Genomic DNA, 24,282 nt, shown 5'->3' with positions numbered 1-24,282 from the left:
GTAGCAATCAAAATCGAACTGAGCGTGAGTGTGTGTGTGTGTGTGTGAGTGAGAAAGTGACGAATTACTTTTCATCAAATGGGAAATAATTTAGTTTGAAAACACGTATCTATCCAGAGCAGCTTAAAAATTTCAGTTGTGACAATATTTAGACACTACGAGCTAAATCGGTGCAGGAAAAACAACCCGAAAACACGACAACTACACCAGCGAAATGGCGGAAGGCGGCAGCAAGCGCATCAACGTGGTTGTAAAAACGCCAAAGGACAAGAAGACGGTCGAGGTTGACGAAGATTCTGGAATAAAAGATGTGAGTAACGGTGCGCGTGACCCACTGGCGTGGTGTGTTGTCTGGCCAAGTCTGGTCTGGTCCCTTTCCCACTCCCCAATCCCGATCGATTCTTCCTCCTCCCCTGCTGCAGTTGCTCCCCGGGGCGGGCCAATTAATGCCTGTAATCGTGGTACAGCGCGATTGCCTAAACCATAACTATGGGCTAGGTACAGTGCAACTTGCCTAAGCCACACCGTATGGCGCTGGAACAGTGCACTTTGCCTTTGCAACATTATAGGGGTGGCAAAGTGCAATTGTGTGCCTGTACAGACATATATTTCCATGGGGAATCAAAATGGGAAAAGTAGATCTCCCAATTTCAAACCAATCATACCATCTTCGCCCCACAGTTCAAAATTCTGGTTGCACAAAAGTTCGAGGCGGAGCCCGAGCAGCTAGTGCTCATTTTTGCCGGCAAAATTATGAAGGACACGGACACGCTCAAAATGCATAACATCAAGGACAATCTCACGGTACACCTGGTGATTAAGGCGCCCACGCGCAACAATGAGGTCCCGGCCCGCCAACCGGCGGACGTGCGCCAGACGCCCTTCGGCCTGAATCAGTTCGGTGGATTGGCCGGAATGGAGGCACTGGGCGCCGGGTCGAACACTTTTATGGACCTGCAGGCGCGCATGCAGAACGAGCTGCTCAACAATGGTGACATGCTGCGCTCCCTAATGGACAACCCGCTGGTGCAGCAGATGATGAACAACCCGGACACCATGCGTCAACTGATCACATCGAATCCCCAGATGCAGGACCTGATGCAGCGGAACCCCGAGATCTCGCACATGCTCAACAATCCCGACCTGTTGCGCCAGACGATGGAGCTGGCCCGCAATCCCTCGATGCTGCAGGAACTGATGCGATCGCACGACCGGGCCATGTCCAACCTGGAGTCGGTGCCGGGCGGCTACAGCGCCCTGCAGCGCATCTACCGCGACATTCAGGAGCCCATGATGAACGCGGCCACCGAGTCCTTTGGCCGTAACCCCTTTGCAGGGCTGGTGGACGGAGGTGGTGGGGCCGTAATCAATCCGCAGCAGGGCACCGAGAATCGGAATCCTCTGCCGAATCCCTGGGGCGGCGGCGGGGCCAATTCGGGAACGAACGGCACAGGCGCTGGAAGCGGCACTGGGACGGGCAATCGGACAGGGGACCTGCCGCCGAACAACGTTCTGAACACGCCGGCCATGCGGAGCCTGCTTCAGCAGATGGCCGACAACCCGGCCATGATGCAGAACCTGCTTAACGCGCCGTACACGCGCTCCATGATGGAGTCCATGTCGCAGGACCCGGACATGGCCTCGCGCCTGCTCAGTAGCAGCCCGCTTCTGTCAAACAATCCCGCCCTGCAGGAGCAGGTGCGTCAGATGATGCCGCAGTTCATGGCCCAGATGCAAAACCCTGAAGTGATGAGCATGCTGACCAACCCGGACGCGATGAACGCCATCCTGCAGATCCAGCAGGGCATGGAGCAGTTACGCAGCGCGGCCCCAGGTCTCGTTGGCACCCTTGGCATTCCTCCGCCGCCGCCGGGCGTCAACTCTGCCACGGATCCAGCCAGTGGCGATGGGAGCGGTGGCAACAGCGGAGCCACCACCAACAACGTCTCGCCGAGCAGTGGGCTCACCGCAGGCAACCCCGCCGCCGGCGGCCCGAGTCTGGCTCCGGGCGGTGGTCCCAACGCGCAGCTCTTTAACGACTTCATGATGCGCATGCTCAACGGGATGTCAAATAACGCGGACGGCACGCAGCCACCGGAGGTTCGCTACCAGTCGCAGCTGGAGCAGCTGCAAGCGATGGGCTTCGCCAACCGGGATGCCAACTTGCAGGGTGAGATTCTTTGCTACAATTAGCCGCTTGACCATCCCGATTCTAATGCGATCTCTCGTACTCCACAGCTCTGATCGCCACCTTTGGGGACATCAATGCGGCGGTGGAGCGACTGTTGTCCCTCAACCAGTTATCCCTGAGTTAACAACGTTAAGCCATTTCCAAACTGTACACAACCTGTCTATATATCTACGAACTACATATATATCTACCACTATAGCCCTGGAGAACGCGAATGAGAACCACAAAGAGAACACGATGAGAAAGGGGGACGGGGTCCTTCTCCTAAAAACCCCACACACAAATTCCACGGCCAGAGCTGCTGATCGCTTATTCCCCATCAAGCCGGGAATATCTTGAATCCTTTATACACACACAACCACACACACCCCGTGACACAGATAGACAACTCCACACGAGCATAGGAGCCTAGAGAACGGAGAGATATTTAAAGATATGTCGCCGGTAAGAAGGTTAGATAGAGATCGCATACCAAAGTGTCGGCACTTGTGTAGTTCATTTTTTTTTTTTAATTGTTTACTTTTCGGGAGCTCACGAGAGATCTGAAAGCCCTGTAAGACACCTGAGAACCCTTAAAGCGGAAATGTGTTAGTCTAATATCAATTTGAATATGCATATATCCAGCATATATCTTGCACCACACATACATTTGAACAGTAACATTTCAAGCATTTAACTTTCCTGCGAACTTTAATGTTTTTCAATAAATTTGAACAGGTTTGTGCTATCGTTTGTCATTATTAATGAACGTACAATGTTATTGTGTGCCTGACAGAGAATCGCGGTGTAGATCCAAACGCTCGGTGCAGACATCGGAGCTTCTGGGGATAGACGTAGAATCCTGTGGTTCGGTCAGGCAGTCTGGGTCCGTTCGGGTGCTAATTTACAATGGTTAGTCAGCACCGCATCCCTGCTATGTTGCCTCCCTCTCTCGCAATGCGAAACTGTTCTTTAAATTACACAACTGCAAACGGGACAACCTACAGTAGATATCGCACATATGCAATGGCTGGATAAGTGATACTTGTTTAGAGGCAAAGTGTTTGCATGCATTGTGTGATATGCTTAAACAGTTGCATTCAAGCAATACAAATAGTAAAAATGTTTATTGATTCATTAATATAAGAGTAATCTCCAAGTGTTATTTATCCTATCCGTTCAAAAGAATAAAACTGTACAAAGTTCGTTGCATATAGGCGTAATTTGCATACAAGGGATTTGCATGTTACCGATATCTACTGTAAGTTTATATGTGTGTATATAGGGGTATATACATTTAACAAAATATTCCATGGTGTTAACAAAAGACGTAAAACTATTTGAAATTCCTTAGTAAAAGAGAGAAACCCCAAAACACAATAATTTTTATTTTACTCTAAGCATTCGTATGCGTAAAACAGACTTTTTGGGAGTTCGGACGGATCTAGTGAGTTCCCATTCCCGATTGCATCCCTCAATCAAACACTTTCGAAACGTTTCCTTTCGTGCGCTCACTGTCTATATAAAGTATGAAATCAATGTATACCCTGTAAGTACTATTACTATATATCGCGGCTCGTCGGAGGGAAGAGTATTCAGGTGAGCAAACATCATCGGGGGATTGGGTGGGTGGGCAGGTACTGGAGCTGGACCGATTCGAAAGCGATCGGAACTACGTTTATTTGTTTAGTGAAGGACGTGAAACTAAGTAATTAAATGTAAATGATCACATGTTTTAAAACAGTAATAAAGCTACTTTGGTTTTAGATTATACGTCATTTTTGTTTTATTCTCATCGGAGATAAGTGGGCTGAAAAGGATTGCGGCCGACCAAATACCGAAAAATACATACAGTAAATCTTATTTTTTAATTATCTGTAATTTTTATCACTTTGGTGGCATCAAAATTTTATCGGGTTGTATAAGTTAAGCTGAGGAGGGTGTTGCCGAGCGGTAGGTTATATACTGTAACTCATTCACAAGGAGAAAGACACCATGGTACAAAAAACTTTCAGCAAGACGAAGTCTATATATGTATATATTAAAAAAAATGATAATTTGCTATAAAACGAATATATGTCGATTTTCCAAGACATTTTTCGAACGCTCCTATGACAGCTATTACTTAAAAAAAATTAAAACAGTAATCCTGAAATTGTAGGAAATTACTACATCACGGAGTAAAAACGTATATGTATGTATGTCTGAAATCAACGAAGTTATATGTTTCCTCATTAATTTTTTGATTGTTTCTATTGGAGAAATATTATATAATTGTGCGACCCGAACTTACTTTTTTTCTGGAAAGTTGCATGCAGATAGTTTCAAAACTGAAAGACTAGTTTTCGTAGAAATGGATGGACAGACTGACATGACCAGATAACATATTCGGCTGCGATTATTAAGGCTCTTTTACATTTCTTGTTATTTTAAAACTATTGTTAACGAAATGTAAAAATATAAACTCAAATTCTTTTATTTTCCCAGCCAATCCTCCCACAAAGCTTTCTTTTTTTAACATTTCGGTACCTTTATAAATTTCACGCCATCCACATGTCTGCAGCACACAACAATTTCGTCCGCAAACAAACTTTTATTCAAAAAACTAACACGCACTGACCAAAACTCCACGTTTATACATCCGACGAGACTATCTTATGTTATTGTATCATTCCCAAGACGACCGATCGCTTCAAAGCGATTTTTGCGACTGAGCAGACTCTGGTTTTTTTAAAATTTGAGCAGAGGACAGACCGGCCGACCCTTATCGCAAGCATTCGAACGAACTAAATGACTGGATTTAAAAACTTTTTAAGCACAGTATAAAAAAAAAATACAAACGAAGAAATTGGATGTTCCAGGCTCTAGTTGCTAGGTTTCTTGTGCCAGGTTCTTGGTTCCTTGTTCCGGGGTTGATGTTTGAATTGAATTATGGATGCGAACGCGAGGGATTGATAAAATCACACGTCGTGAGTGCTTGCAATGATGATGGGCGCTCCGACTCTTTAGAGGACGTGCCTATTGTGAGCTAGGGCGTTCAGGTCCTGGGGCGTCACGTAGCCATTGATCTGTGGCTGCTGACGAGAGTGTGGGTGTCCGCTGGCTGATGCTCCTCCGGCGACGTGCGTCGGCGATCCCACGGCGGCGGGCATCGGCGGCTTTATCAGCCCAGTGCGCTGCAGCTGCTCCATGGTGGTGTAGCCGATGTTTGGGCGTAGGTGCAGTTGGCTGCCCGGCTGCTCCGACTGGTGGCAGCTGGAACGGCGAAGGCGACGTCGAGGCTGCTGGCGAAGGTCCCGCCAGGACGTCTACCCCGGATGGCATCAAGGGAGCTGCAACGAGGGGCTTCAGCTTGTGCAAGTCCGAAGCCTGCACGTAGTTGTCCATTTTTTTAAGCAGGTGGGCTGGCGGAAAGAAGGCGGACGCAGCGGCGGCAGTGGCGGCGCTGGATTGAACCACGACTGCGCATGTTTTTTTTTTTTTTAGCACTTTTACTTGATAAGATTATTATAAAATATTTAAGTCGCTGGATTGTAAATTGAAAAATATATAATATATACATTTTTACATAGTATATGGAATTCGCTAACAGATTACTTAAAACAAGAAAAATCTGTGAGGACGTAACTCCGATGGCCGTGCTGGGGTAAATCGCATTGCTGGGATCCGAGAGATAGAGTGTCCGTGCCCGCACGCTCACCTCGTAGTGCGTGAAGGCCGTGAGATTGCCCAGCGTGAAGCTGATGGGCTTCTCCTTGTCCAGCAGCTCCTCGGTGGAGGCGCCCACCCGGAAATTCTCGGTGACGTTGTCGCGGAGCGATCGGAAGGTGCCCTCGTACGCCCGCACCACGCCGTTGGCCAGCAGCGGGGTCTTCCAGGCCAGCTCCACGCTGGCACTGGTCACCCGGAGCAGCTGCAGCTCCCGCGGCGCCTCGCCGGTGCGGTTGTACTCCGCGACTCCGAGTAAATAAGCATCTGTACTCCGTGTAGGGCACCAGGTCCTGGATGACGTTCTTGTTCGTGTAGCGGTCCACCTTAACCGTGGTGCAGTTGTCCGGACGGCCGGTCGAGCGCTGACAGTAGGTCAGATTGTAGCCGGCCAGAATCACCGCGCAGACGCGCTTCGTCCTTCTTGTCGCTGTTGCAGATCAGCCAGCGGAGACCAGTGTTGTGCGAGCGATAGTTGGCGGAAACTCCATGTGCAGTGTGGGCAGCTGGTCCCGCGCCGTGGTGAACAGCTGCTGCCCGCTGGACACCTCCGCTGAGCGGAATATGTAACAACATATTACCTTATTTTTTAAACTCAAATCTCTCATTAACCAAAAACATCCCTGCGCACAGAATCATACAGAGTCATCTATCTTTGGGCCAGGCCTTGCAATTTTGGTTTATTACAGCAGCGGCTTGAGTAAACAATCGAAAAACATTTAGTATAGTATAATACACCTACGGTTAAGGCACTCACACACTCTAGCACGCGCACAGGCACACACCAAGTACAAGTATCGTACAGCTAGATGAGGGGTTAGTCATGTTACAAAGGCAACAAGGTCGGTCAAAGCTCCTCGAAGAAGGCCACACGCGCCTTTGTGGACCCAGACTTCAGCTTTTTGAGCGTGGAGTACTTATTTTCGCCGGCCTTGATCTGCGCCTCGCTGAGGATGTCCAGGTTGCTTTGGTTCTCCTCTATCTTGTGCGGCGCGATCTCGGAGCGCAGTGTCTGCAGTTGGTTTTGCACCTGCTTCTTGGAGTTTCGCATGTACTCCAGGTGGTTGCGCTCCATCTCGTTAGTTATCTGTTCCATCTCGTTGTCGGTCAGGATGAACTCCTTGGGCTCAAAGTCGTCAGAGATGCCGCTGGAGTTGTCGCCTTGGGCCAGGTAGTGGGTGGTCAGTTCGGCACCGCCGGCGATTTCCATGTCATTGGTTGAGCTACTGGTGGTCAGCGATGGCGTGCTAATGGCCGCCATGCTAGACGCCGTGTTGGCCACATGCGAGACACTGGAGGTGGTCAGCAGGCTGTCCGTCGAAGACTTGCGACCGCTATTAAGGAAGTTCAGCAGCCGGGCGGTGGCTTCGCGCTCGGCCATTTTAGCGCAGATCAGTTCCTTTCGCAGCTTCTCCGTCTCGGCCTCCCGCTTGTCGTTCTCCACCGTTAGCTGGTGCACATAGAAGTCGGCATCGCGGATCTTCTTCTCCAGGTCGTGCTTCTCCCGCTCGATCTTCATTTGCCGCTCGCGAAGTCGGTCCATTTCCGTCTTGAAATGGTTCGCCTTGCACTCGGTCAGCTGCATCTGCTCCTCGTTCACGCGGCTCTTCTCAAAGTACAGTTCCTTGGTTTCTTCAGAACGGCGCTGAAATTTAAAGGAACACACAATCGTAGAACAAGAGTAGACTTTCAAGGGAACAGTTACCAGTGCGTCGCTGGCCATGCGCATCTCGTTTTGCAGGTGCTCCATGCTCTTTTCCAGCTCGTAGCGTTCATGCTCCGCCTTCTCTCGCAGCTTCTTCTCCCTGATGAACTTCTTTCGCTCAATCTGGCGGCGCTGCTTCTCCTCCTTGGCTTGGGCTTTCATCTGCTGGATTTCCATGGTATCTGGCTTGCGACGGCGCATGTACAGATCGTGGTTGCCCTTGCACAAGTCAAGAATCTGCCGAGCAGGGACGGGACATGTAACAAATTCCAAGGCATTCAAAAGTGACTGCTTACCATCTTGTTGATGTGCAAGTCCTGCGAGTAAAATATGAAATTCGAAACTTTGGCGTCCACTAGACGAATGGTAAACTTTTTGTCGTCGAAGCTGACGTGCCGTATCTCGTTCCACTGGAACGTGGTCTTTGGAGTTAGCTTGTCGCGCTCATCGTAAATGTTCAGGCCCACGGAGGTGACGCCCAGCCATAATTTGGTTTTGTTCTTATTCTGGTGAGCGCAAAAATGATTAGGTTCAACTGGCACATCCGAAGACATTGGTCCTTTGCTCCTTTACTCACTGTAATAGGAAAGTAGTTCACTCCGTACATGTCCAGGTCCTGTGCGATCTTCAGGTACTCCATCTCCACCTCGTCGCGCGTCATGGGCTCGTGGTCCATGTACCTGGGGGAAGCACTCTCAACAAGTGGCTTGATTTAAGGTTCAGTGATGCTCACCAAGTCTTGATGCGCTCCTCCCACATCTCGGGGGTCATCTGGTACTGATCGGTCACCCCCTTGGGCAGAAGCTCGCCCCCGGCCAGCATGCCGTCCTTGTAGGTCTCGTAGTCGTACGGACCGTACTGCACGTGCACAGCGTACGAGGCCAGGAGCACGGACGCCTCCGGCCGGCAGTAGATGTCCATGGAGAGGATACTCTGCTTCACCTGGAGGAAGAACAGGTGCTGCGTGATCTCCTGGATCAGCTCCTCGCTGACGTTCTCCGGGAAGAACTTGGCGTAGAAGCTGAAGACGTACACATTGTTGCTGGCATGCAGCTCGACGCGCTGGTCGCGCACTCGCTTTTCCATCTTCAACCAGGAGACGTTGCTGCGCGTGTCGACGTACTGCAGTCCGAAGTACCAGGACTCGCGCAGCCCGATGGTGCGGCACACCAGGTCAAACAGGTCCTGCCCAGAGGCGCGCGGCTCCAGCTTGAATTCCAGTTCCGAGTCAAAGGTGCTCACACGCACCGACAGGGAGCGGTTCTTCTTGGTGCCGAAGAGGCTCATCGCGATTATGTGATGTGCTATTTTCGATATGATGTTGGATTCGATTTGGATGTTCTTAGTGGGGATGTATGCCCCAGTGCTGTCTGTGATAACTTGTTGAGTGCAGGAACTTGTTGCTCCACTTGCTTCTGATAATACTGCTGCTCCTGTGCCAGCTAGTGGCCCTCTTCCTGGTTGCTGCTCCTGCGGTCCTCGCTATTCACGGACTGCCTCATTTTCCTGGCAAGTTATTGCTCCGGGCAATGACAATTTCTGGGCTGAAGGCTGCGCGAGAGCAAGAAAGAGTAAGTCACTTCGATCATGCGGATGCGCGATTCGAGAACTGCGTGTGGGGGCAGTGTGCTTAACCAACTTTCGTCTCCTTGAGGTCGAGCAACTAGCCGACAGGTTGGTAAATAGCGTTTCACATTTACCGAGTTCGACGGAGTCCAAGTCGGTCAATTGTTTGCACTGTATTCACAATTCTTCGCAAAGTTTGCGATGTGTGCGGCATGAACGTGATCAGTGTGGCCAGATGTGATAATAGGGAAAATACTCATTTGGCAATGACTGTGTGTATGAAATCCGGAGGAATATTTATTAGGGGGATCCCTTAAGCTTTGTCTTTCGTCCTAATATAAAACGTATTTTTATGGTGACATTAAACACCAATGTCAGGTGGAATCAGACCACAAACTAAAATGAGACACAGTAACCAAAATAATTAATGTCCAACATTCAGATGAATAGTAAACCGATTTCAGCGTTTTTCTTCCAAGATGAATGGAACACAAAATACTAGATTCGTTTGGCATTGCCACCTCGAACGCGAACCATTTAAAAAAAAAAATTTTAATGGCTAATTACTTGATTGAGCGCAAAATTCAACTGAAAGTTTTTTAAAGTTGCCCATATTATTGTTAATATTATTTTGACCAGATTAATAATATATTCTTTTTTTTAATAATTTATAATTTTTTATAATTATGCATTCACAAACACGGGCCAATGTTGGAAAGCTCGAAAGTAAGCAAAATATGTTATGGGTGTATAAATAATCAACTGTCTTTAGAAAATAGCACATCGTGTTTATTTTCAGGTCGCTGTAGCTTATTTATCCACCTCCAGTAACTCAACAAATGACCCAATCCGATCCCACACTAGCCTCCGATAAGGAATCATATTTCTACTGAAAGCAGAGCTTTTCCTTCTATTGGGTACATAACTTAAAAAAAAAAGATAATTCGGGTTGTGCTTAGTATACTAACAGTCCCGCTTAATAAATAGACGACTTAGGCTATATGTGCGTGCTTGGGGAAATCTTGGCTCGATTTCTAGTAGTATTATTGCCGCATCCGATGCTCTGCAAGTAAACTATGTTTATCACACAAATGCAAGTGCTGAGGGACTCCGTCTCCAGATCTGTGGACACAATAATATGAGCGGACGCGATCTATTCTAAAATTAGGACTACAAAGTGTTGGTGTCGTAGAAAACTCGGATTGGCACTTGAATGGCTAGTGCCAGGACTCCGGGATTCTGGGTTTCCGGGCTACTGGGTGCTACGCTTTATCCGCTCCACGTGCAGATCGTACAGCATCTTGTTCTTCTCGTAGTAGTACGGATTCTGCTCGGCACCCAACTCCGGGTTGTACTCGTACCCGGCCGCGACTCCGGTTCCGGCTGTCTCGGGGGCACCAGCTCCTCCTGGCAGGGGCGGAATGCTGCAGCTGCTGCTGCTGCTGCTGTTACCGTCGTCGTAGTTCAGGTGCAGGTTGTTAATGCGCTTCGAGAGGGGCGTGGACTCGCAAGGCAGGTCGTCCTCCCGGCTGCGTTTCCTGTGTAGAAGTTAGAGTTCGAGGATTTATCATGTGGAATGAATCCCTAGCATGGCTGATCTTACTAACCGTGTCTTCAGAAATCCAGCCATTTCAGGCCAATAAGTTGCGTTGCTTCTTATTGGCTTATTCGGTTGTTTTGTTCTTTCTTTCTGTCCTCTTGTTTCCCTTGTTCACTTCCAGCAGTGTGACCGCGGAACCGTTTAAATTTTACTTTAAAATATGCCATCTCAATTGCGAAAATATACCATTTGATTAAAGCAAATATACCGTTAGTATTTTTTTTAAAAAGATTTTTATTTTTGATAATTCGGGTTTTTTGAGTTTTTCCCTCCATTTTTTAAAATGTTCAGTGAGAAGCGCACGCCAAAAGATTAACTTTTTTATTCTGTTCGCTAGCGTTCACCCAAAGTTCATTTCAGCAGACAACGCTATGAAATTTTCTGGTATTTTTTCGTCGATCTGAGTACTGAGGTGAAAAAAGCCTGACGAAAAGTGAACGCCTGCTGTTTACCTCTCGCTCTCTCTCATGACTGGCGTACGGTTTTCGTCGATCTGAGTACTAGGCTTTACTCAGATTGAAAAACGAGTTCACTAGCGGAAAAACTTTAATTTAAATTTAAACAGTTGTTAACTCTTCGGTCGCTTGCATTTTAGGTGGTATTTATAGCTGTCCCGCAGCGACTTCCGCGACAGATTCCAACTATTACCTAAACATAAATATTGTACACTTCCTCGTAAACAAATATTTAATAATGTACAATAATGACTTACTTTCTTTATCCATTTCCCAGGCTATTTCCTCCAACGCTCTTTTTATAATGGTTTCATTAAAATGTTTTTTATTTGACAAACCCCACAATTCTGGGTGGGACTCCACAGATCGTATTAATGTTATCTTTTCCCCACAAGTAAACTTCTGCAATCGACTTTTGCGGGTTTTTTTATTTTTTCCCTCCATTTTTTAAAAGGTTCAGTGAGAAGCCCTCGCCAAAAGATTAATTTGTTTATTCTTTTCGCTAGGGTTCAATAAAAGTTTATTTCAGGTGGTTGGCAACGCGATGTAATTTGCTGGTATTTTTCGGTCGATCTGAGTACCGAGGTGAAAAAAAAGCCTGACGAAAAGTGTACGCCAGCTGTTTGCCTCTCGCTCTCTCTTATGACAGACGAACAGTTTTCGTCGATCTGAGTACTAGGCTGTAAACAGACAGATTAGTTTACGCATTAGCGGACAGACTTGGTTGAAAAATGTCTCCTTTACAGTCATGCTAACCTTTAAAAGGCTATAAAAATAGGGGACAGCTATCTAACCTCGATTGTTCCCTTAAGACCAATAATTAATACTTTGATTTTATTTATTAAGTTATTTGTGTAAAGTTGTGTATTTATATATTTGTCTATTGTTATCCAAAAATTTTAATGCAGTACCTTATCTTACTGAAATACATTGAATGGTTTCATTTCATGTGAGCGAAAGTCGGGCGAAAAACAAAATAATTTTTAAGTTAAAATTATAATCGATTTTGTATTCTTTTAAATAATATGTTTAAATATCCATTTTATTATAGGCAAAGATTCCCGATTATTTCATTCGAAGCGAAAGACGAATTTTCGGACTTATTTATTTTTTAAGTCTAATAAAATTAAATACAGAAAATTGTTTTCAAACCATTAACAAATTATTTAATTTAATTGACAGCATTTTTTACCGAACATAATTTAATGTAACCAGCACATTCTTAGGCAACATAAAATACTTTTCTTTTAGTTTAAACACATTTAAAATTAAAAGAAATGTTTTTTTAAATTAAAACAAAGTGCAAAAATTCGCCTTTCGTTAGGAATGGGACATTTCATTTTTCCAAAGACTTTACCGTTTTTACATTTAAAATATTTTTAGTTAGTTGACGTGTGCGGATAACAACAACATGTATTATTTATTTATTTGATATACATCGTATACATGGTTTAGTTTCGTATCGTTCAAGTTAAAAATTTCGTACAGATTTAAATTTAGTAAACACTATTTTGCTGTCGTATACGTAATGTAGCCAAAAAGAACCGTCATAGTATGATTTACACATGCAATATTTGTATATACCCGCAAATATAGGTAAATGTATTAAAATATATTTATACACAGCTGCAGTCAAAGTAAAAGCACTAAAAATCATGCCTCCATTCTTTGTAAAAATATTCGTATACTATAAGTTAATTTGAGTTTCTTTGAATATGTTTTCAATGGTTAATATATATACTAATTGTGTCCTACAGAAGTCTCTGCATTGATTATAATTATTTAAAGAATTTATGTTATGACGTAACTCCAGTTTGGCCAAAAAATATACTTGCTTAAGACAAAAGTTACGTATTTATTTATTTTACAGTTTACATGTTGCAAACGTGTTCACATTTGTATCAATAATGAAAAGAAGCATATACTTGATCAAGTTGCTTAATGATAACATGATATTTACGAGATAATGATATCTCGATTTGGCTATATCCTGCTTAAATTGTTGAATAGCTTCACGTTGATGTCCGGAGACTTGCCATTCAGAAATCAATTTAAAATCTAGCGAACAGAATTTAATTACAAATTATTTTTATTCTATTTACGTATGTCTATCTGAACTATATCTAAATTTACGGGAATTTTAATCTTAACTGACTGAGAAAAAAAAGGAAGCAGAATTAAACAAGTTATTAATTTCAGAATTGTTGGACTTAGCAAAAGAGCAAATATAAACTGTAGTTTGTTTTAAGAGTGCATCTTACAAGCGCCCTAAGAAAACATAATTAAGAAGAAACTGCATGTTAGATTTTCAGTGAAGTTATTTTGACCGCAACTGTATGAGGGAGTCTCCGATTCGGAGTGGTTCACAGCCCTGATCCTCAGGGGCTTAGATCCTGGTGAAGATTGGGATCATATCCACCCATGCTGTTGTCGTACGGTTGCTGTTGGTCATAACCGCCCGAGCCCATTGGATAGCCCATTGAATCCTGCGGGGGAGCGGGTGACATCATGGGTGTGGTTGTCCCACTAGGAGGACCAGCCATGGAATACGGTGAAGCACCTGCAGCCTTCTTAGCCGCATACAAATTGGCCTCCTCTTGTGCCTTACCAATGTTTTTCTTATAGCGAATTCGCTTGTTGCCAAACCAATTGGATACTTGAGAGACCTAGCGCAGATGAGCGGATATTATAAGATGCTGAAATAGAGTGCATTTATTTTGGAACTTACTGTTATGCCACATTTTCGTGCCAACTCTTCTTTGGCCTCTTCGGATGGATATGGGTTACTCAAGTGACTATAGAAGTACTCATTGAGAATTTCTGACGCCTGCTTACTGAAGTTCCGGCGCTTACGACGTGCGTCTAAGAAACGCGAACGAAGAATCATAACAGCCTCACAGGTCGACTGCTTTAACTGCATTTGTATGGAACTAAACTTTTTGTGTATGATCTGTACCATTCGTTCAATTTCCTTTGGTGTAATAGGTCTGAAATAATTATGCAGCACCAATATTTTGTTATATTTTTACTACTACGCACTTTTCCCTTATACTAACCTCGTGCGACTCTGTTCACGTAAAAGATTCATAACATGCGTGGTAAATTCGTTGCATGCCTGCTCATATTTCTCCAATTCTTGATGATATATTTGACGAATCTGCGCTAGCTTAGCACGGTAGTCGGAATGCTCTATAGCATTGTCTGCACCATCTATAGACAAGGACCCACCTTGGCTGGCTGCAGCCGCAGATGCTGCTGCCGCTCCGCCACCTCCTTTTTCAGGTCCAGCCACGCCCTCGGCAATAAGCATGTTGTCTAATCTCATGAGTTGAGGATCTGGCGGCTCCTCCTCCTGAGTATTGCGAATTGAAAGGACTATAATAATAGAAAGTAATTGTGGTTGTTGAAAAAAAGAGAAAGATAGTTAGCTTCGGCAAGCCAAAGTATTTAGTTAGAATTAAAAAAAGTTTGATATGTCTGAGTCTCCCGCCTTTACAAAGTCTCTTACACTTATTGATTTGCGTTATTCACATTGTCCACAAATTATTATTTTAAAATTTGAATTCAAAATTCGAAATAAGTTTAATCTGCCTTGTAAATATTTAAAAGGTTTAAAAGAGGATTAATATTTTCAACATACCAGTCTTCTCCTTGATTTCGCACAGTACAGAGAAGAGTGCCGGCTTCATCCGATGACAGTTAAGCGTATGTTTTCTGGCTTGAGCTTCATCAAGCGATTGTTCCGAAATGCTCATTATTTGTTGCAATATCTCTCCAATGTCCTTTTGCTTGCGCACCTCGTTTTCGTTGCCAGTATTTTGACCATCGTCCTGGCCAGACAAACCATATCCTTGTGGCGCCATCATGCCTCCGGTGTGAGCCAACATGCGATTCGGATCCTCCATGACTCACCAAATATTTTCAAAGCGCTTGCCTTGTTTCTGAAATAAAAAAATCTAAAAATGTAGTAAATTTTAAGGAATGTATTTTTGTAGAAAAGTTAAAGATGTTATATTTTTTTAATACAAACAGGCATCGCATAAACACCGAATATAAGGAATATGGAAATAAACATTTTGATAAAAAAAAAACTATAACTTAACGGGCTTAAAGTTTGGAATATTATATTATTATATTATATTTTTCCGACGAGAATTTTCTCCTCATTAAAATTTGAAAGTTTTATTTCAGACGAAATTTATCCTTGTCAAAAATCACAAAAATGTAATTGCTGTCCTGACACCAGTAATTAACGTTCAAGTAAAATAAGAAATAAGTCACTTAACTAATTTAGGATACGTAATGTTTTAACATTGGGGAACACCTTAAGGTTTTGAGGATTCTAAGGAATGTGTACTTCAAAATTGTACACATATGGTCAGTTGTATAAATCAATTCCAAGTCGGCAACTCAAGAAAGAAATTAATCCTTAGATCATTTTACCAAAAATATTTTCCTTAATTTACTTGGAGAACATTTTTATGGCTACCCGGGAAATAAATGTTATTGAATAAAATGTTTTCCCAAATTGATATCCTTATTCCTTAATACATGTGAGCCACTGTAAGCTATATTATTTGATCCAAAAAGCACTAATGAACTAGGTGTATTTTTTTTATCAAGAAAACGTTCCAATCCCTTATCCCATAAGACATTTTGCTATCTGATTGGAAGCAGAAATATAATGCTAAGTTTATGTACAACGCATCACGTACATACATCCATATATACGCATGTAAGTACGTATGTTTCGTGGTAGCAAAACAGAAAAAAAAAAAACTATGGAGCTTCAGTAAAACCTGCTGGGTTTGTATGTATGTACATAAAAAATGTATACACACACAATTTTTATTAAATATATATCTTTATATTGTTAAAAAATTGTTTTTTAATATTAAGATTTACATTTATGGGTGTTTATTACGTCAGAAAATATTCGTAACTGTTTATAACAAGATATATGTACATATCGATATACATATTTATGTAAACATGTATGTATCATGTAAGTATTTAGAAGCGTCCATTCGAGATTTGGTACTCACGGTTTTTTGTCGTGATTGCCCTTTTTATATATTTGCTGGGGAAGTCGTCTATAATTTTAGATTCACTCTTATTTAACGACACATTTTTTGCCGATTTAAATATCTCCAAGTATATAAATAAATTATTTTTTGGAAAACAACGAAATGAAAGTACGTTCTGTATACGCAGAAAAATAAATCGATATGAAAAAATTGTCGAGAGTATGAAAATATCGATAAATATTTTCTGTGACGAATATTTTATATCCAAAATTTTCTAAGCCAAAATACAAGAAATCGATATTTTTATTTTATTTTATTAATAGCGCAATCACACCGCCGAAGGTCTGCTGTCGACTTTGCAGCAGGTACAGATTGAATTTCCCAAAGATGTGACTCCAAAATTTATTCTGAGCGCAATCTAGCCCATCTTTCAAGAACAAACAACCTTACACCGGAAATCAATAAATAATCAAAGAGTTTTTAAAACTTTTCAACTTTTTTGGCTGTGGCTGAACTATAAAATCTAAAATTACATAAACTTTTAGAAAAGTTAACAGCAGAAAAGCCTCAAACTGCAAACTCCCTTTATTCACTATTTGCATGGAACAAATATGTAGCTATGTATAATTATAATGCTATTAGTAATTTACATACCTGATAGCTCTCTAGAAAGTTTAATATGAACTAGAGTCTTATATTGTCATATTTTATCATTCTTAAATGATAAAAAAACAAATTAAAACATGATTATAAAAATACAAACACAATATTTTCCGCTTATATAAGGAATTTGAGAGATATGAAACTCTGCATCCTACTTAAGCCCCATCTACAAACAAGAAGGTGAAGGTTTGGAGACCGTAAATATGCCAAATAGGTCTATATAATCTATTTGCGACTGCCTTCCCTGTCACAATTTACCAATATAAAAATATTAGTTGTAACATTTTTGTATTGTATCGCCACTTATTTTTGTTACGTTTTCATTAGTTTTTCCTGTAAACGAAAAAAATGTATAATATCGTGCGGAATGCAATATTTGGATGGTGGACACAATTTGTATATAATATTTTTGGGTATTTTGTTGCACCGAAAAAAATACAACAAATTATTTGAATAAATAATAAATAGGATTTAATTTTTTTGTATATGTCACACAAAAAACGCTGTTTCGCCTTATTTAAACATTCAATGACTTAGCAATTTGTCACTGAGGGCAATGCCGTAAAATATATATCATGTATGTACATATAATTGGATCTTTACAATTGCAGTGGAAAAAACACTGCCAGAAAGTGGTGTTAAGCTTATACAGAAATGTTAGTGTGAAGTAGCCATAGATAATTATCAACATATTTGCCCAATCGATAGACATTGGATTGCACCCCTACGTAATTCATTATATTGTGCAGTGACGTAGAGTCGTATGTTCGTGAACTTTGGAGAATATATATTCCTAAATGGTTTATTAAGCAAAATTATCAATTTTATTTGATTGTTACAAGTAACGCATTAATGTTATCTTGAAAAAAAGGTATAGAAAAATGATTGACTTAAACGAACACAACCTCAAAAGTTTTAATGGCGTGGCTTCCATCCATATGTAAATGCATACGTGCATGAAAATTTACTTTTATTGGGCAAAAAAGCTTACTATTACTTTCAATAACGCTGTGTTAAGACTAGATCCGAAGGAAATTTAAATTCGTCTATAAATACAATTAATTCACATTTAAATTTAAAAGAATATTTTTAATTTTTGCATACATATTTTATACATTTGAATACATAAGAAAATATATATATATGTATATATGTATGTATGCACTTGAGTATTATATTATCCTTTTTTTAAAACTAAGTAGTTAAGTAATGTCAGTATTAAAGTATACAAAGTGGTATACATATACTCGTTCATGCGCATTCCTAATTTTATTTTCTTTCCCTTTACAGAATAGTTGAAAACAAAATTACATTTTTGCGATATAAGCGCCTTTAGCGTCAGTAAAATTAGCACTGGATCGCTGATTAAACCTACCAATTTCCTGTGGCAGTGCGATTTGTTTGTTTTTAATTTATATATTTTTCGAGTCAATTTCCGATTGACTTAACAAAGAATACCCGAGAGTACGATATCTTTGTCTAATTTGCGAACTGGCATTGCGCACCCCAAGGAGGGGAAACAAAATCTTATATGACTTTTGAAAGATACGGTGGTAAGTAACAAAGAACCCGTGTAATCTCCTTGCATGTCACTTGTAAGTTAGTTTATCTGAATAGTTCGGAATATAAAATGTAATTACTATTCGATCACATGTTGCGATATGCATTAAAACAAGCGTGAGGGAGTGAAATATATATTTTTAATTTTGGATTGCTTGCAAGGTCGTCCAATTTATAGTAAGAAAAATTAACCACATCTATTGCAGCTATTTCTTGAAAAAAAGTGCATTTCAGAATCAACTAAAATTCAGAAAAATTAAAACATCTGCTTTTTTGTAAGCTTATTTCGTACTAATATTATGTCATAAAAATATGCATTCTGTCTTTTTTTTATATATTTAAAACCCCTTGTACATAACAGACATAGCTTAGCTTAGTTTAGTTTTTCTTTTTTGATGGAATTTTAAGGAAATCTATACTAACATAGTAATTGTTACAATCCTTGTTGAAGCCTGACAAAAATGATTTACAAAACGTATGGTTTATTTATGATTCATTTTTGGTTTCTTCGTGTTTATTTGTGCAATAAGAACTGAGAATCGAAATCAAAACTGGTACTGAAAAAGCTGTCAGTTTAAATATATCAGTATCCAAGTAGGGATATCAATAGAAACTTTTTGAAAAATATCCTCCCAAATTCTCTGTGTATTTATTTATTTTGCGGTTACTCTCGTCCCTTTTCTTACACAAGTTAATCTCTAAGAAAAAACATAGTCGCTAACTACCATACAGTGTTCTGTAAAGTTGAACGAACAATTGGAGCTAAGTGCACCGCCATTTGTTGTGATTAAGATATTCGTTTAAATTATTGCATATTAAAGGAGAACGGCTTTAGATTTAGTTGGAACTAGCCTTGACAAATCTAAAATTTTCGTAGTAGTTCGTCTTCAAGAAATTTTCTGTTATGTTTAAAATTAAGTACATGTATAAATACATTGTGGGTTGAGCAAACTTAAGAACACATCTCTCGCGTGCTTTTCATATCGAATGCTATATTAACTGTTAGTTATTTATTCATAAAATTGTATTTTTCAGAAACACCAGCAAAAAAAACAGCACGTCTCATTCAACAAAAACGGAGTAAAGGGTTCGAGCTGTGCATGAATTCAAAAGGGCGAACCATAAGTCACCGGTAAGTCAACGACATTATTATAAACCATTTATTGATTATTTACCAATTTTAAGACGATTGTTTCCAAGAAATGTCCTTGTATCTCGTAAAGTATTGAACAGACTATAATCGAACCGATAATCTTCACCCTTCCGCCTGTTTTACTTGTATTCTTTAGTTTTAATAGAGAACTTTGCTTTCGACCAAGAAGGCCTACAAATGCAGGGTACTTCGGTCGGTTTTGAGCAACCTTGTGTTTCCGACCCTATAAAGTATATATATTCTTGGTGATGGTCTAGCCCTGTCCGTCTAGATAAAACTTTCTCAAAAGTCTTTACTCCATTGCAGGTAGTATATAAGTCGGTAAGGACGGCTATATTTTATTTTCGTTTATTTTTTTTAAACATTTACGAATAAACACGGTTTTATTTTAATAAAAATTAAACGATTAGCTGCAATTAAAGCGAAAGAAAAATGTATCTGAAAATTAATGTTTGTTTTTAAACATATAGGCCTGATAATCAAAATATAGTCGTCTTATAAAATAATTCATTTTTGTATAGCTGCAAGGGTATAAGGTTTGGCAATTTTAAGGTTGGCTTTTGCTTTTAAAATAGAGATAGAACATTTATTTTCGTTCTTAGATTTTATAGCACAACATACATGTAATACCCGTCGAAAATTGATTAAATATCTAATGAAAGACAAGACAGCAAAACTACAATCGACCAAATAATTGTAATTTTCTTCGCTGCATGCAGATTTATGAAACGTTATTTTAATAGAGAAAGGCAGAGTAATTTAACGTTAGATAATATATATGCTAGCAAGTGTATAAGGAGATTTAAAGCACTAGAATATTGTCTCGCACTAACTAATCACAAGGCGCCAAGCTTTGCGGAACTCGTCAAATTGTTACGCCTATTATTTTAATAATTGAAGGTCATTCGACTATTTTGTTCAAATAAAAATTGCAATTATAAAGGTTAATATTAGGATTCGACCAAAGTGTATTGTGAGAAGAGACGATTGAGAAGTTATTTGAAACTGCGAGGACCATTTCATAATCGAGTTTTGTATATTATGTATATAGCGATTAAAAAACTCTTTAACTCTTGCCTTTACAGGACTTCGAGTAACAGACATCGGAAGTTACAGCCATTCAGGTACACATGAGCCTGTTGTTTTTGCCATTTTTTAAAGACTTAAACTGGTAAATTTACAATATAAATAAATATATATATATATGTATATAAATACATAAATATATATATATATAGATATATATGTATATATTTAATTATTCATTAAATGACTGAAGGAATAGAATAGCTGAATATTTACCAAGGCGAAAATCAACCAAAACTTCAGAAAAATAACAACAAAGTAATACCTTTGCGAAAGAATTAATAGAATATTATTCAAAAGCAATTCAAACTGAATCTACAAACAAATTAAGTACACCGTTGTTTGAGTAAAGCAGAATTTATTCGTGGTTCCGGAAAAATACCAATTTATGCTTTTTCTCGGTTCATTTGTTAAGTGAACAGCGGCGGCAATACTAAAAAAAGAAAATTTAATGAACAGAAACGTATCTTGGAAAAATCACAAACTAGCGAAAAGCCTGAAGTCAATAAATTACCTTCCACATACAACCAATAGATACCACTGGCCTCCTCTATTAGTATCATTACCCGAACTATAAGCCAAATTAGCATTATCCTTGGATCCAAAAAGCTTACAAAATGGCCACCGTAAACGTTAACCGCAGTGTGACGGACATCTTTTATCGCTATAAGATGCCACGTCTGCAGGCAAAGGTAGAAGGAAAGGGAAACGGCATCAAGACCGTCCTTGTGAACATGGCTGAAGTGGCTCGGGCCATAGGACGACCGGCTACCTATCCGACTAAATATTTTGGATGTGAGCTGGGCGCCCAGACTCTGTTTGATCATAAGGTAACTAATGATTTTCCAACTTTATTCGACTGTATCTGTATGTGCCGTTGAAATGTGCTTATTAAAAATTTCATTTCAGAACGAGCGTTTTGTTGTGAATGGATCGCACGATGTAAACAAGCTGCAAGATTTGTTGGATGGCTTCATTCGCAAGTTTGTGTTGTGCCCTGAATGCGACAATCCGGAAACCAACCTGACTGTATCTGCCAAAAATCAGACTATTTCGCAGTCATGCAAGGCCTGTGGCTTCCATGGTCTCCTGAAGGTCAACCACAAAGTAAACACGTTCATTGTGAAAAATCCTCCATCGCTTAATCCAGCCGCCCAAGGATCGTCACTAACTGAGGGCAAACGCGCAAAGAAACAAAAGCAAAAGAACGATAACTCTGATGGCTCCATATCCAACAACTCTTTAGCCAACAACTCCGGCGGAGAATCGGACGGCGGAAATGGAACAAACCAGGCTAGCCAAACTGAGGCGGAAATAAGCGCTGCCATTCCGGAAAAAAATATTAAAGAGGACGATGAAGGATGGAGCGTTGATGTTTCGAAGGTAAATTCCTTTAAATATTTAATCTTGCACATAAATATAACCATTTCCCCAATAGGAGGCTATACGTGCTCGTTTGCAAGATCTGACAGATGGTGCTAAGGGCATGACTATTTCCGATGACTATGATAAAACTGAAAAAGAGCGTATTGATATTTTCTATGAATTAGTGAAGCAAAAGCGGGACAATAAGCAATTAGATGATTTAGTAACCCATAAAGAACTGTTTATCGAAGCGGAACGTTTGGATATTGTTAGCAAAGCTCCACTGGTCCTCGCTGAGCTTCTTTTCACTGAAAACATCATCAAGGATGTTAATCGTAACCGAATCTTGCTTCTTCGCTTCACATTTAATAATCCAAAAGCACAGCGTTATTTAATTGGTGGAGTTGAACAAACTGTTGAGCTCCATACAAGTACCCTAATGGCCAAGGTAGCTGGAATCTTTAAAACGTTATATGATATAGACGTACTCGACGAAGCTGTCATACTGCAGTGGGCTCAGAAAGTCAGCAAACGACATGTCCCAAAAAAAATTGCTACTGAGATACACGAAAAAGTTATGCCTTTCGTCCTGTGGCTTAAAAACGCCGAAGAAGAATCAGAATCCTCTGATAACGATAATAAAAATGAAGATGAAGTTGTAGATGAAGATGAAGATGAAGATGATTCAGATGTTGAAGAGAAAAATAATGAGGAAGATGAGATTGACATTGATGGAATCTAAAAAAACAGCTACTTTCAATCAGGACTATTTTGGAATGAAAAATCAAACGAACGCAATCTACAAATTCAAACTGAAATATAAATTAGCGAGTTAAATCAACAAATGGTTTTTTGATTTTTAGTTTCTAAGATTGCTTATCGTAAATACTATTAAGCACTACCGGGTTGCTTTATTTTGATTTATCGCTTTACTACCATTCAATTGCTAGCATTACATTACCCAAGCCGCTGTAACAATAGACGATAACTGAACTTAATTACACCACTCATATATTACAAAATAAAGGAAAAAAGCAAAAGCAAGAAATGCGAAAATGTATTTTTATGCAAAAGGTTTCTTTTAATTTATCTCAGACACTTAAGATTATTCGATTTAAGCTATTTTGTTGACTTTTAGAATAGTCTTCTATGGATCCCAGGTATGTGATATAAGTAGAACAAAAAGCATGAGAGAATCGGATTCGAAATATTGCACACCCCATTTTAATTTTTAAAATAATCGTGTAGCAATGCACATTATTTAATGACGATCTCTTGTGGCCGAAATTGGATGGCAAGCGCCACATACAGTACCTAAACCTACTTCCACAATGCTAATACCTTGTGTGGCACCTACCATTGACCTTTTTGCCAATAAATTAGTTGGTGATGACCATTCCGATCTTCTCGTCTTCAGCAATTATTGTTTCAAGGACAGAAAGGTACAGGCAGCTTCTTTTTCACCTTTTGAGCTGGTGACTTAGGTAAGTCTCTTGTTGGAGGAGCCCCTGACGAATCCGCAGAAATGGGACTCCAATTTCTTAGGGAAACTCCAAGTCACTGTTGGTATCCGTGGACACGCATTGTAAATAGCCTGAATGGTTTCGTATTTCCGGTCGTACTTAAACACATTACCTATAAATTATTTTCTAATTAAGGATTAAGATATCGATTCTTACCAAATATTTGAACGAAATTATAACAAGAAAAGAAGCAAACTTCGGCAAGCCGAAGTTTATATACCCGTGCAGTTATTACAAAACGACTACATTTCGATTTATATGCCTGTATTACTAAAAACAATCAAGCTATGCCGATTTTGCGCTGGAATTTGCAATCGTTTCTATGGCAGTTATATGATATTGTTGTCCGATTTTAATTTAATTAAAACCGTAATTCCATAATTTTTAAATATTACCAAATCCCAAAGAACAAAAAAAAATAAAAATTACAATACCCTCTGCAAGGGTATAACAACAAAGTCATATTTAAAAAATTTATTTTCCGAGTGTTTCTATGGAAGCTATATGATATAGTCGCCCGATCCGGCCCGTTCCGACTTATAAACTACCTGCAGTAGGAAGACAACTTTTGGGAAAGTTTCAAGTAGATAGCTCTTAAACTGAGGGACTAGTTTGCGTAGAAACGGACGGACATACGGACATGGCTTGATCGAATTTCCTGGTGATGCTGATCAAGGATATATATACTTTATAGGGTCGGA

At 40.4% G+C, this 24,282-nt stretch overlaps 6 protein-coding genes across 9 annotated transcripts; 3 read left to right on the top strand and 3 right to left on the bottom strand.

Annotated features, from left to right (window-relative positions):
* The first annotated feature begins 19 nt into the window (after positions 1–19).
* Positions 20–3,943, top strand: LOC108040219 (ubiquilin-1). The gene is made up of 3 exons (XM_017117568.2): positions 20–310; positions 682–2,170; positions 2,239–3,943. Exons 1-3 carry the CDS (start codon positions 215–217, stop codon positions 2,313–2,315), a joined length of 1,662 nt encoding a protein of 553 aa, XP_016973057.1. The 5' UTR covers positions 20–214; the 3' UTR covers positions 2,316–3,943.
* A 2,585-nt stretch (positions 3,944–6,528) lies between these two features.
* LOC108040238 (moesin/ezrin/radixin homolog 2) lies at positions 6,529–9,375 on the bottom strand. 3 transcript variants are annotated; one of them, XR_001769056.2, is made up of 6 exons: positions 8,317–9,375; positions 8,161–8,263; positions 7,880–8,089; positions 7,584–7,820; positions 6,636–7,523; positions 6,529–6,573 (listed from the first exon to the last, which is right to left on the bottom strand). XR_001769056.2 is itself a non-coding variant. In XM_017117602.2 (6 exons), the coding sequence occupies exons 2-6, from the start codon at positions 8,868–8,870 to the stop codon at positions 6,726–6,728; spliced, it is 1,902 nt and encodes a 633-aa protein (XP_016973091.1). In that variant the 5' UTR covers positions 8,871–9,134; positions 9,284–9,358; the 3' UTR covers positions 6,529–6,725. The 3 variants fall into 3 exon arrangements, 2 of the variants coding, with proteins under 2 accessions (XP_016973091.1, XP_016973090.1); XM_017117602.2 differs by having other exon boundaries at positions 6,529–7,523; positions 8,317–9,134; positions 9,284–9,358; XM_017117601.1 differs by having other exon boundaries at positions 6,529–7,523.
* Positions 9,376–9,916: 541 nt separating this feature from the next.
* LOC108040207 lies at positions 9,917–10,874 on the bottom strand. Its single transcript, XM_017117538.2, has 2 exons — positions 10,757–10,874; positions 9,917–10,687 (listed from the first exon to the last, which is right to left on the bottom strand). Exons 1-2 carry the CDS (start codon positions 10,777–10,779, stop codon positions 10,402–10,404), a joined length of 309 nt encoding a protein of 102 aa, XP_016973027.1. The 5' UTR covers positions 10,780–10,874; the 3' UTR covers positions 9,917–10,401.
* Positions 10,875–12,599: 1,725 nt separating this feature from the next.
* LOC108040232 (homeobox protein extradenticle) lies at positions 12,600–16,436 on the bottom strand. 2 transcript variants are annotated; one of them, XM_017117591.2, is made up of 5 exons: positions 16,250–16,436; positions 14,845–15,145; positions 14,261–14,579; positions 13,933–14,191; positions 12,600–13,870 (listed from the first exon to the last, which is right to left on the bottom strand). In XM_017117591.2, exons 2-5 carry the CDS (start codon positions 15,107–15,109, stop codon positions 13,583–13,585), a joined length of 1,131 nt encoding a protein of 376 aa, XP_016973080.1. In that variant the 5' UTR covers positions 15,110–15,145; positions 16,250–16,436; the 3' UTR covers positions 12,600–13,582. The 2 variants fall into 2 exon arrangements, with proteins under 2 accessions (XP_016973080.1, XP_016973081.1); XM_017117592.2 differs by lacking the exon at positions 16,250–16,436 and having other exon boundaries at positions 14,845–15,160.
* Positions 16,437–17,611: 1,175 nt separating this feature from the next.
* On the top strand, positions 17,612–20,804 carry LOC108040230. Its single transcript, XM_017117589.2, has 4 exons — positions 17,612–17,765; positions 18,185–18,447; positions 19,490–19,586; positions 20,693–20,804. Exons 2-4 carry the CDS (start codon positions 18,426–18,428, stop codon positions 20,739–20,741), a joined length of 168 nt encoding a protein of 55 aa, XP_016973078.2. The 5' UTR covers positions 17,612–17,765; positions 18,185–18,425; the 3' UTR covers positions 20,742–20,804.
* Positions 20,805–21,309: 505 nt separating this feature from the next.
* Positions 21,310–23,118, top strand: LOC123036927 (eukaryotic translation initiation factor 5). Its single transcript, XM_044461207.1, has 3 exons — positions 21,310–21,523; positions 21,603–22,076; positions 22,132–23,118. Exons 1-3 carry the CDS (start codon positions 21,311–21,313, stop codon positions 22,798–22,800), a joined length of 1,356 nt encoding a protein of 451 aa, XP_044317142.1. The 5' UTR covers position 21,310; the 3' UTR covers positions 22,801–23,118.
* The last annotated feature ends 1,164 nt before the right edge of the window (positions 23,119–24,282 follow it).

The sequence above is a fragment of the Drosophila rhopaloa genome, unplaced genomic scaffold (genome assembly GCF_018152115.1).
Source record: "Drosophila rhopaloa isolate 14029-0021.01 unplaced genomic scaffold, ASM1815211v1 contig_3, whole genome shotgun sequence".
NCBI classification, from domain to species: Eukaryota; Metazoa; Arthropoda; class Insecta; order Diptera; family Drosophilidae; genus Drosophila; species Drosophila rhopaloa.
The sequence above is the reverse complement of the archived record's forward strand: the minus strand, read 5'-3'. Positions and strand labels throughout refer to the sequence as shown.

What these genes read in the sequence shown, in the direction of transcription:
- LOC108040207 (XM_017117538.2), bottom strand. Translation starts at nt 10,779, where the DNA reads ATGGCTGGATTTCTGAAGACACG. An exon ending in GCTGGATTTCTGAAGACACG is followed by an intron (nt 10,688 to 10,756) that starts GTTAGTAAGATC and finishes ACTTCTACACAG; the next exon opens with GAAACGCAGCCGGGAGGACG.
- LOC108040238 (XM_017117601.1), bottom strand. Translation starts at nt 8,870, where the DNA reads ATGAGCCTCTTCGGCACCAAGAAGAACCGCTCCCTGTCGGTGCGTGTG. An exon ending in GAGGAGCGCATCAAGACTTG is followed by an intron (nt 8,264 to 8,316) that starts GTGAGCATCACT and finishes TGCTTCCCCCAG; the next exon opens with GTACATGGACCACGAGCCCA. An exon ending in ACTTGCACATCAACAAGATG is followed by an intron (nt 7,821 to 7,879) that starts GTAAGCAGTCAC and finishes CCTGCTCGGCAG; the next exon opens with ATTCTTGACTTGTGCAAGGG.
- LOC123036927 (XM_044461207.1), top strand. Translation starts at nt 21,311, where the DNA reads ATGGCCACCGTAAACGTTAACCGCAGTGTGACGGACATCTTTTATCGC. An exon ending in AGACTCTGTTTGATCATAAG is followed by an intron (nt 21,524 to 21,602) that starts GTAACTAATGAT and finishes ATTTCATTTCAG; the next exon opens with AACGAGCGTTTTGTTGTGAA. An exon ending in GGAGCGTTGATGTTTCGAAG is followed by an intron (nt 22,077 to 22,131) that starts GTAAATTCCTTT and finishes TTTCCCCAATAG; the next exon opens with GAGGCTATACGTGCTCGTTT.
- LOC108040230 (XM_017117589.2), top strand. Translation starts at nt 18,426, where the DNA reads ATGACTTTTGAAAGATACGGTG. An exon ending in GACTTTTGAAAGATACGGTG is followed by an intron (nt 18,448 to 19,489) that starts GTAAGTAACAAA and finishes TGTATTTTTCAG; the next exon opens with AAACACCAGCAAAAAAAACA. An exon ending in GGGCGAACCATAAGTCACCG is followed by an intron (nt 19,587 to 20,692) that starts GTAAGTCAACGA and finishes TTGCCTTTACAG; the next exon opens with GACTTCGAGTAACAGACATC.
- LOC108040232 (XM_017117591.2), bottom strand. Translation starts at nt 15,109, where the DNA reads ATGGAGGATCCGAATCGCATGTTGGCTCACACCGGAGGCATGATGGCG. An exon ending in CGAAATCAAGGAGAAGACTG is followed by an intron (nt 14,580 to 14,844) that starts GTATGTTGAAAA and finishes CTATTATTATAG; the next exon opens with TCCTTTCAATTCGCAATACT. An exon ending in CACGAAAATGTGGCATAACA is followed by an intron (nt 13,871 to 13,932) that starts GTAAGTTCCAAA and finishes CATCTGCGCTAG; the next exon opens with GTCTCTCAAGTATCCAATTG.
- LOC108040219 (XM_017117568.2), top strand. Translation starts at nt 215, where the DNA reads ATGGCGGAAGGCGGCAGCAAGCGCATCAACGTGGTTGTAAAAACGCCA. An exon ending in AAGATTCTGGAATAAAAGAT is followed by an intron (nt 311 to 681) that starts GTGAGTAACGGT and finishes TTCGCCCCACAG; the next exon opens with TTCAAAATTCTGGTTGCACA. An exon ending in CCGGGATGCCAACTTGCAGG is followed by an intron (nt 2,171 to 2,238) that starts GTGAGATTCTTT and finishes CGTACTCCACAG; the next exon opens with CTCTGATCGCCACCTTTGGG.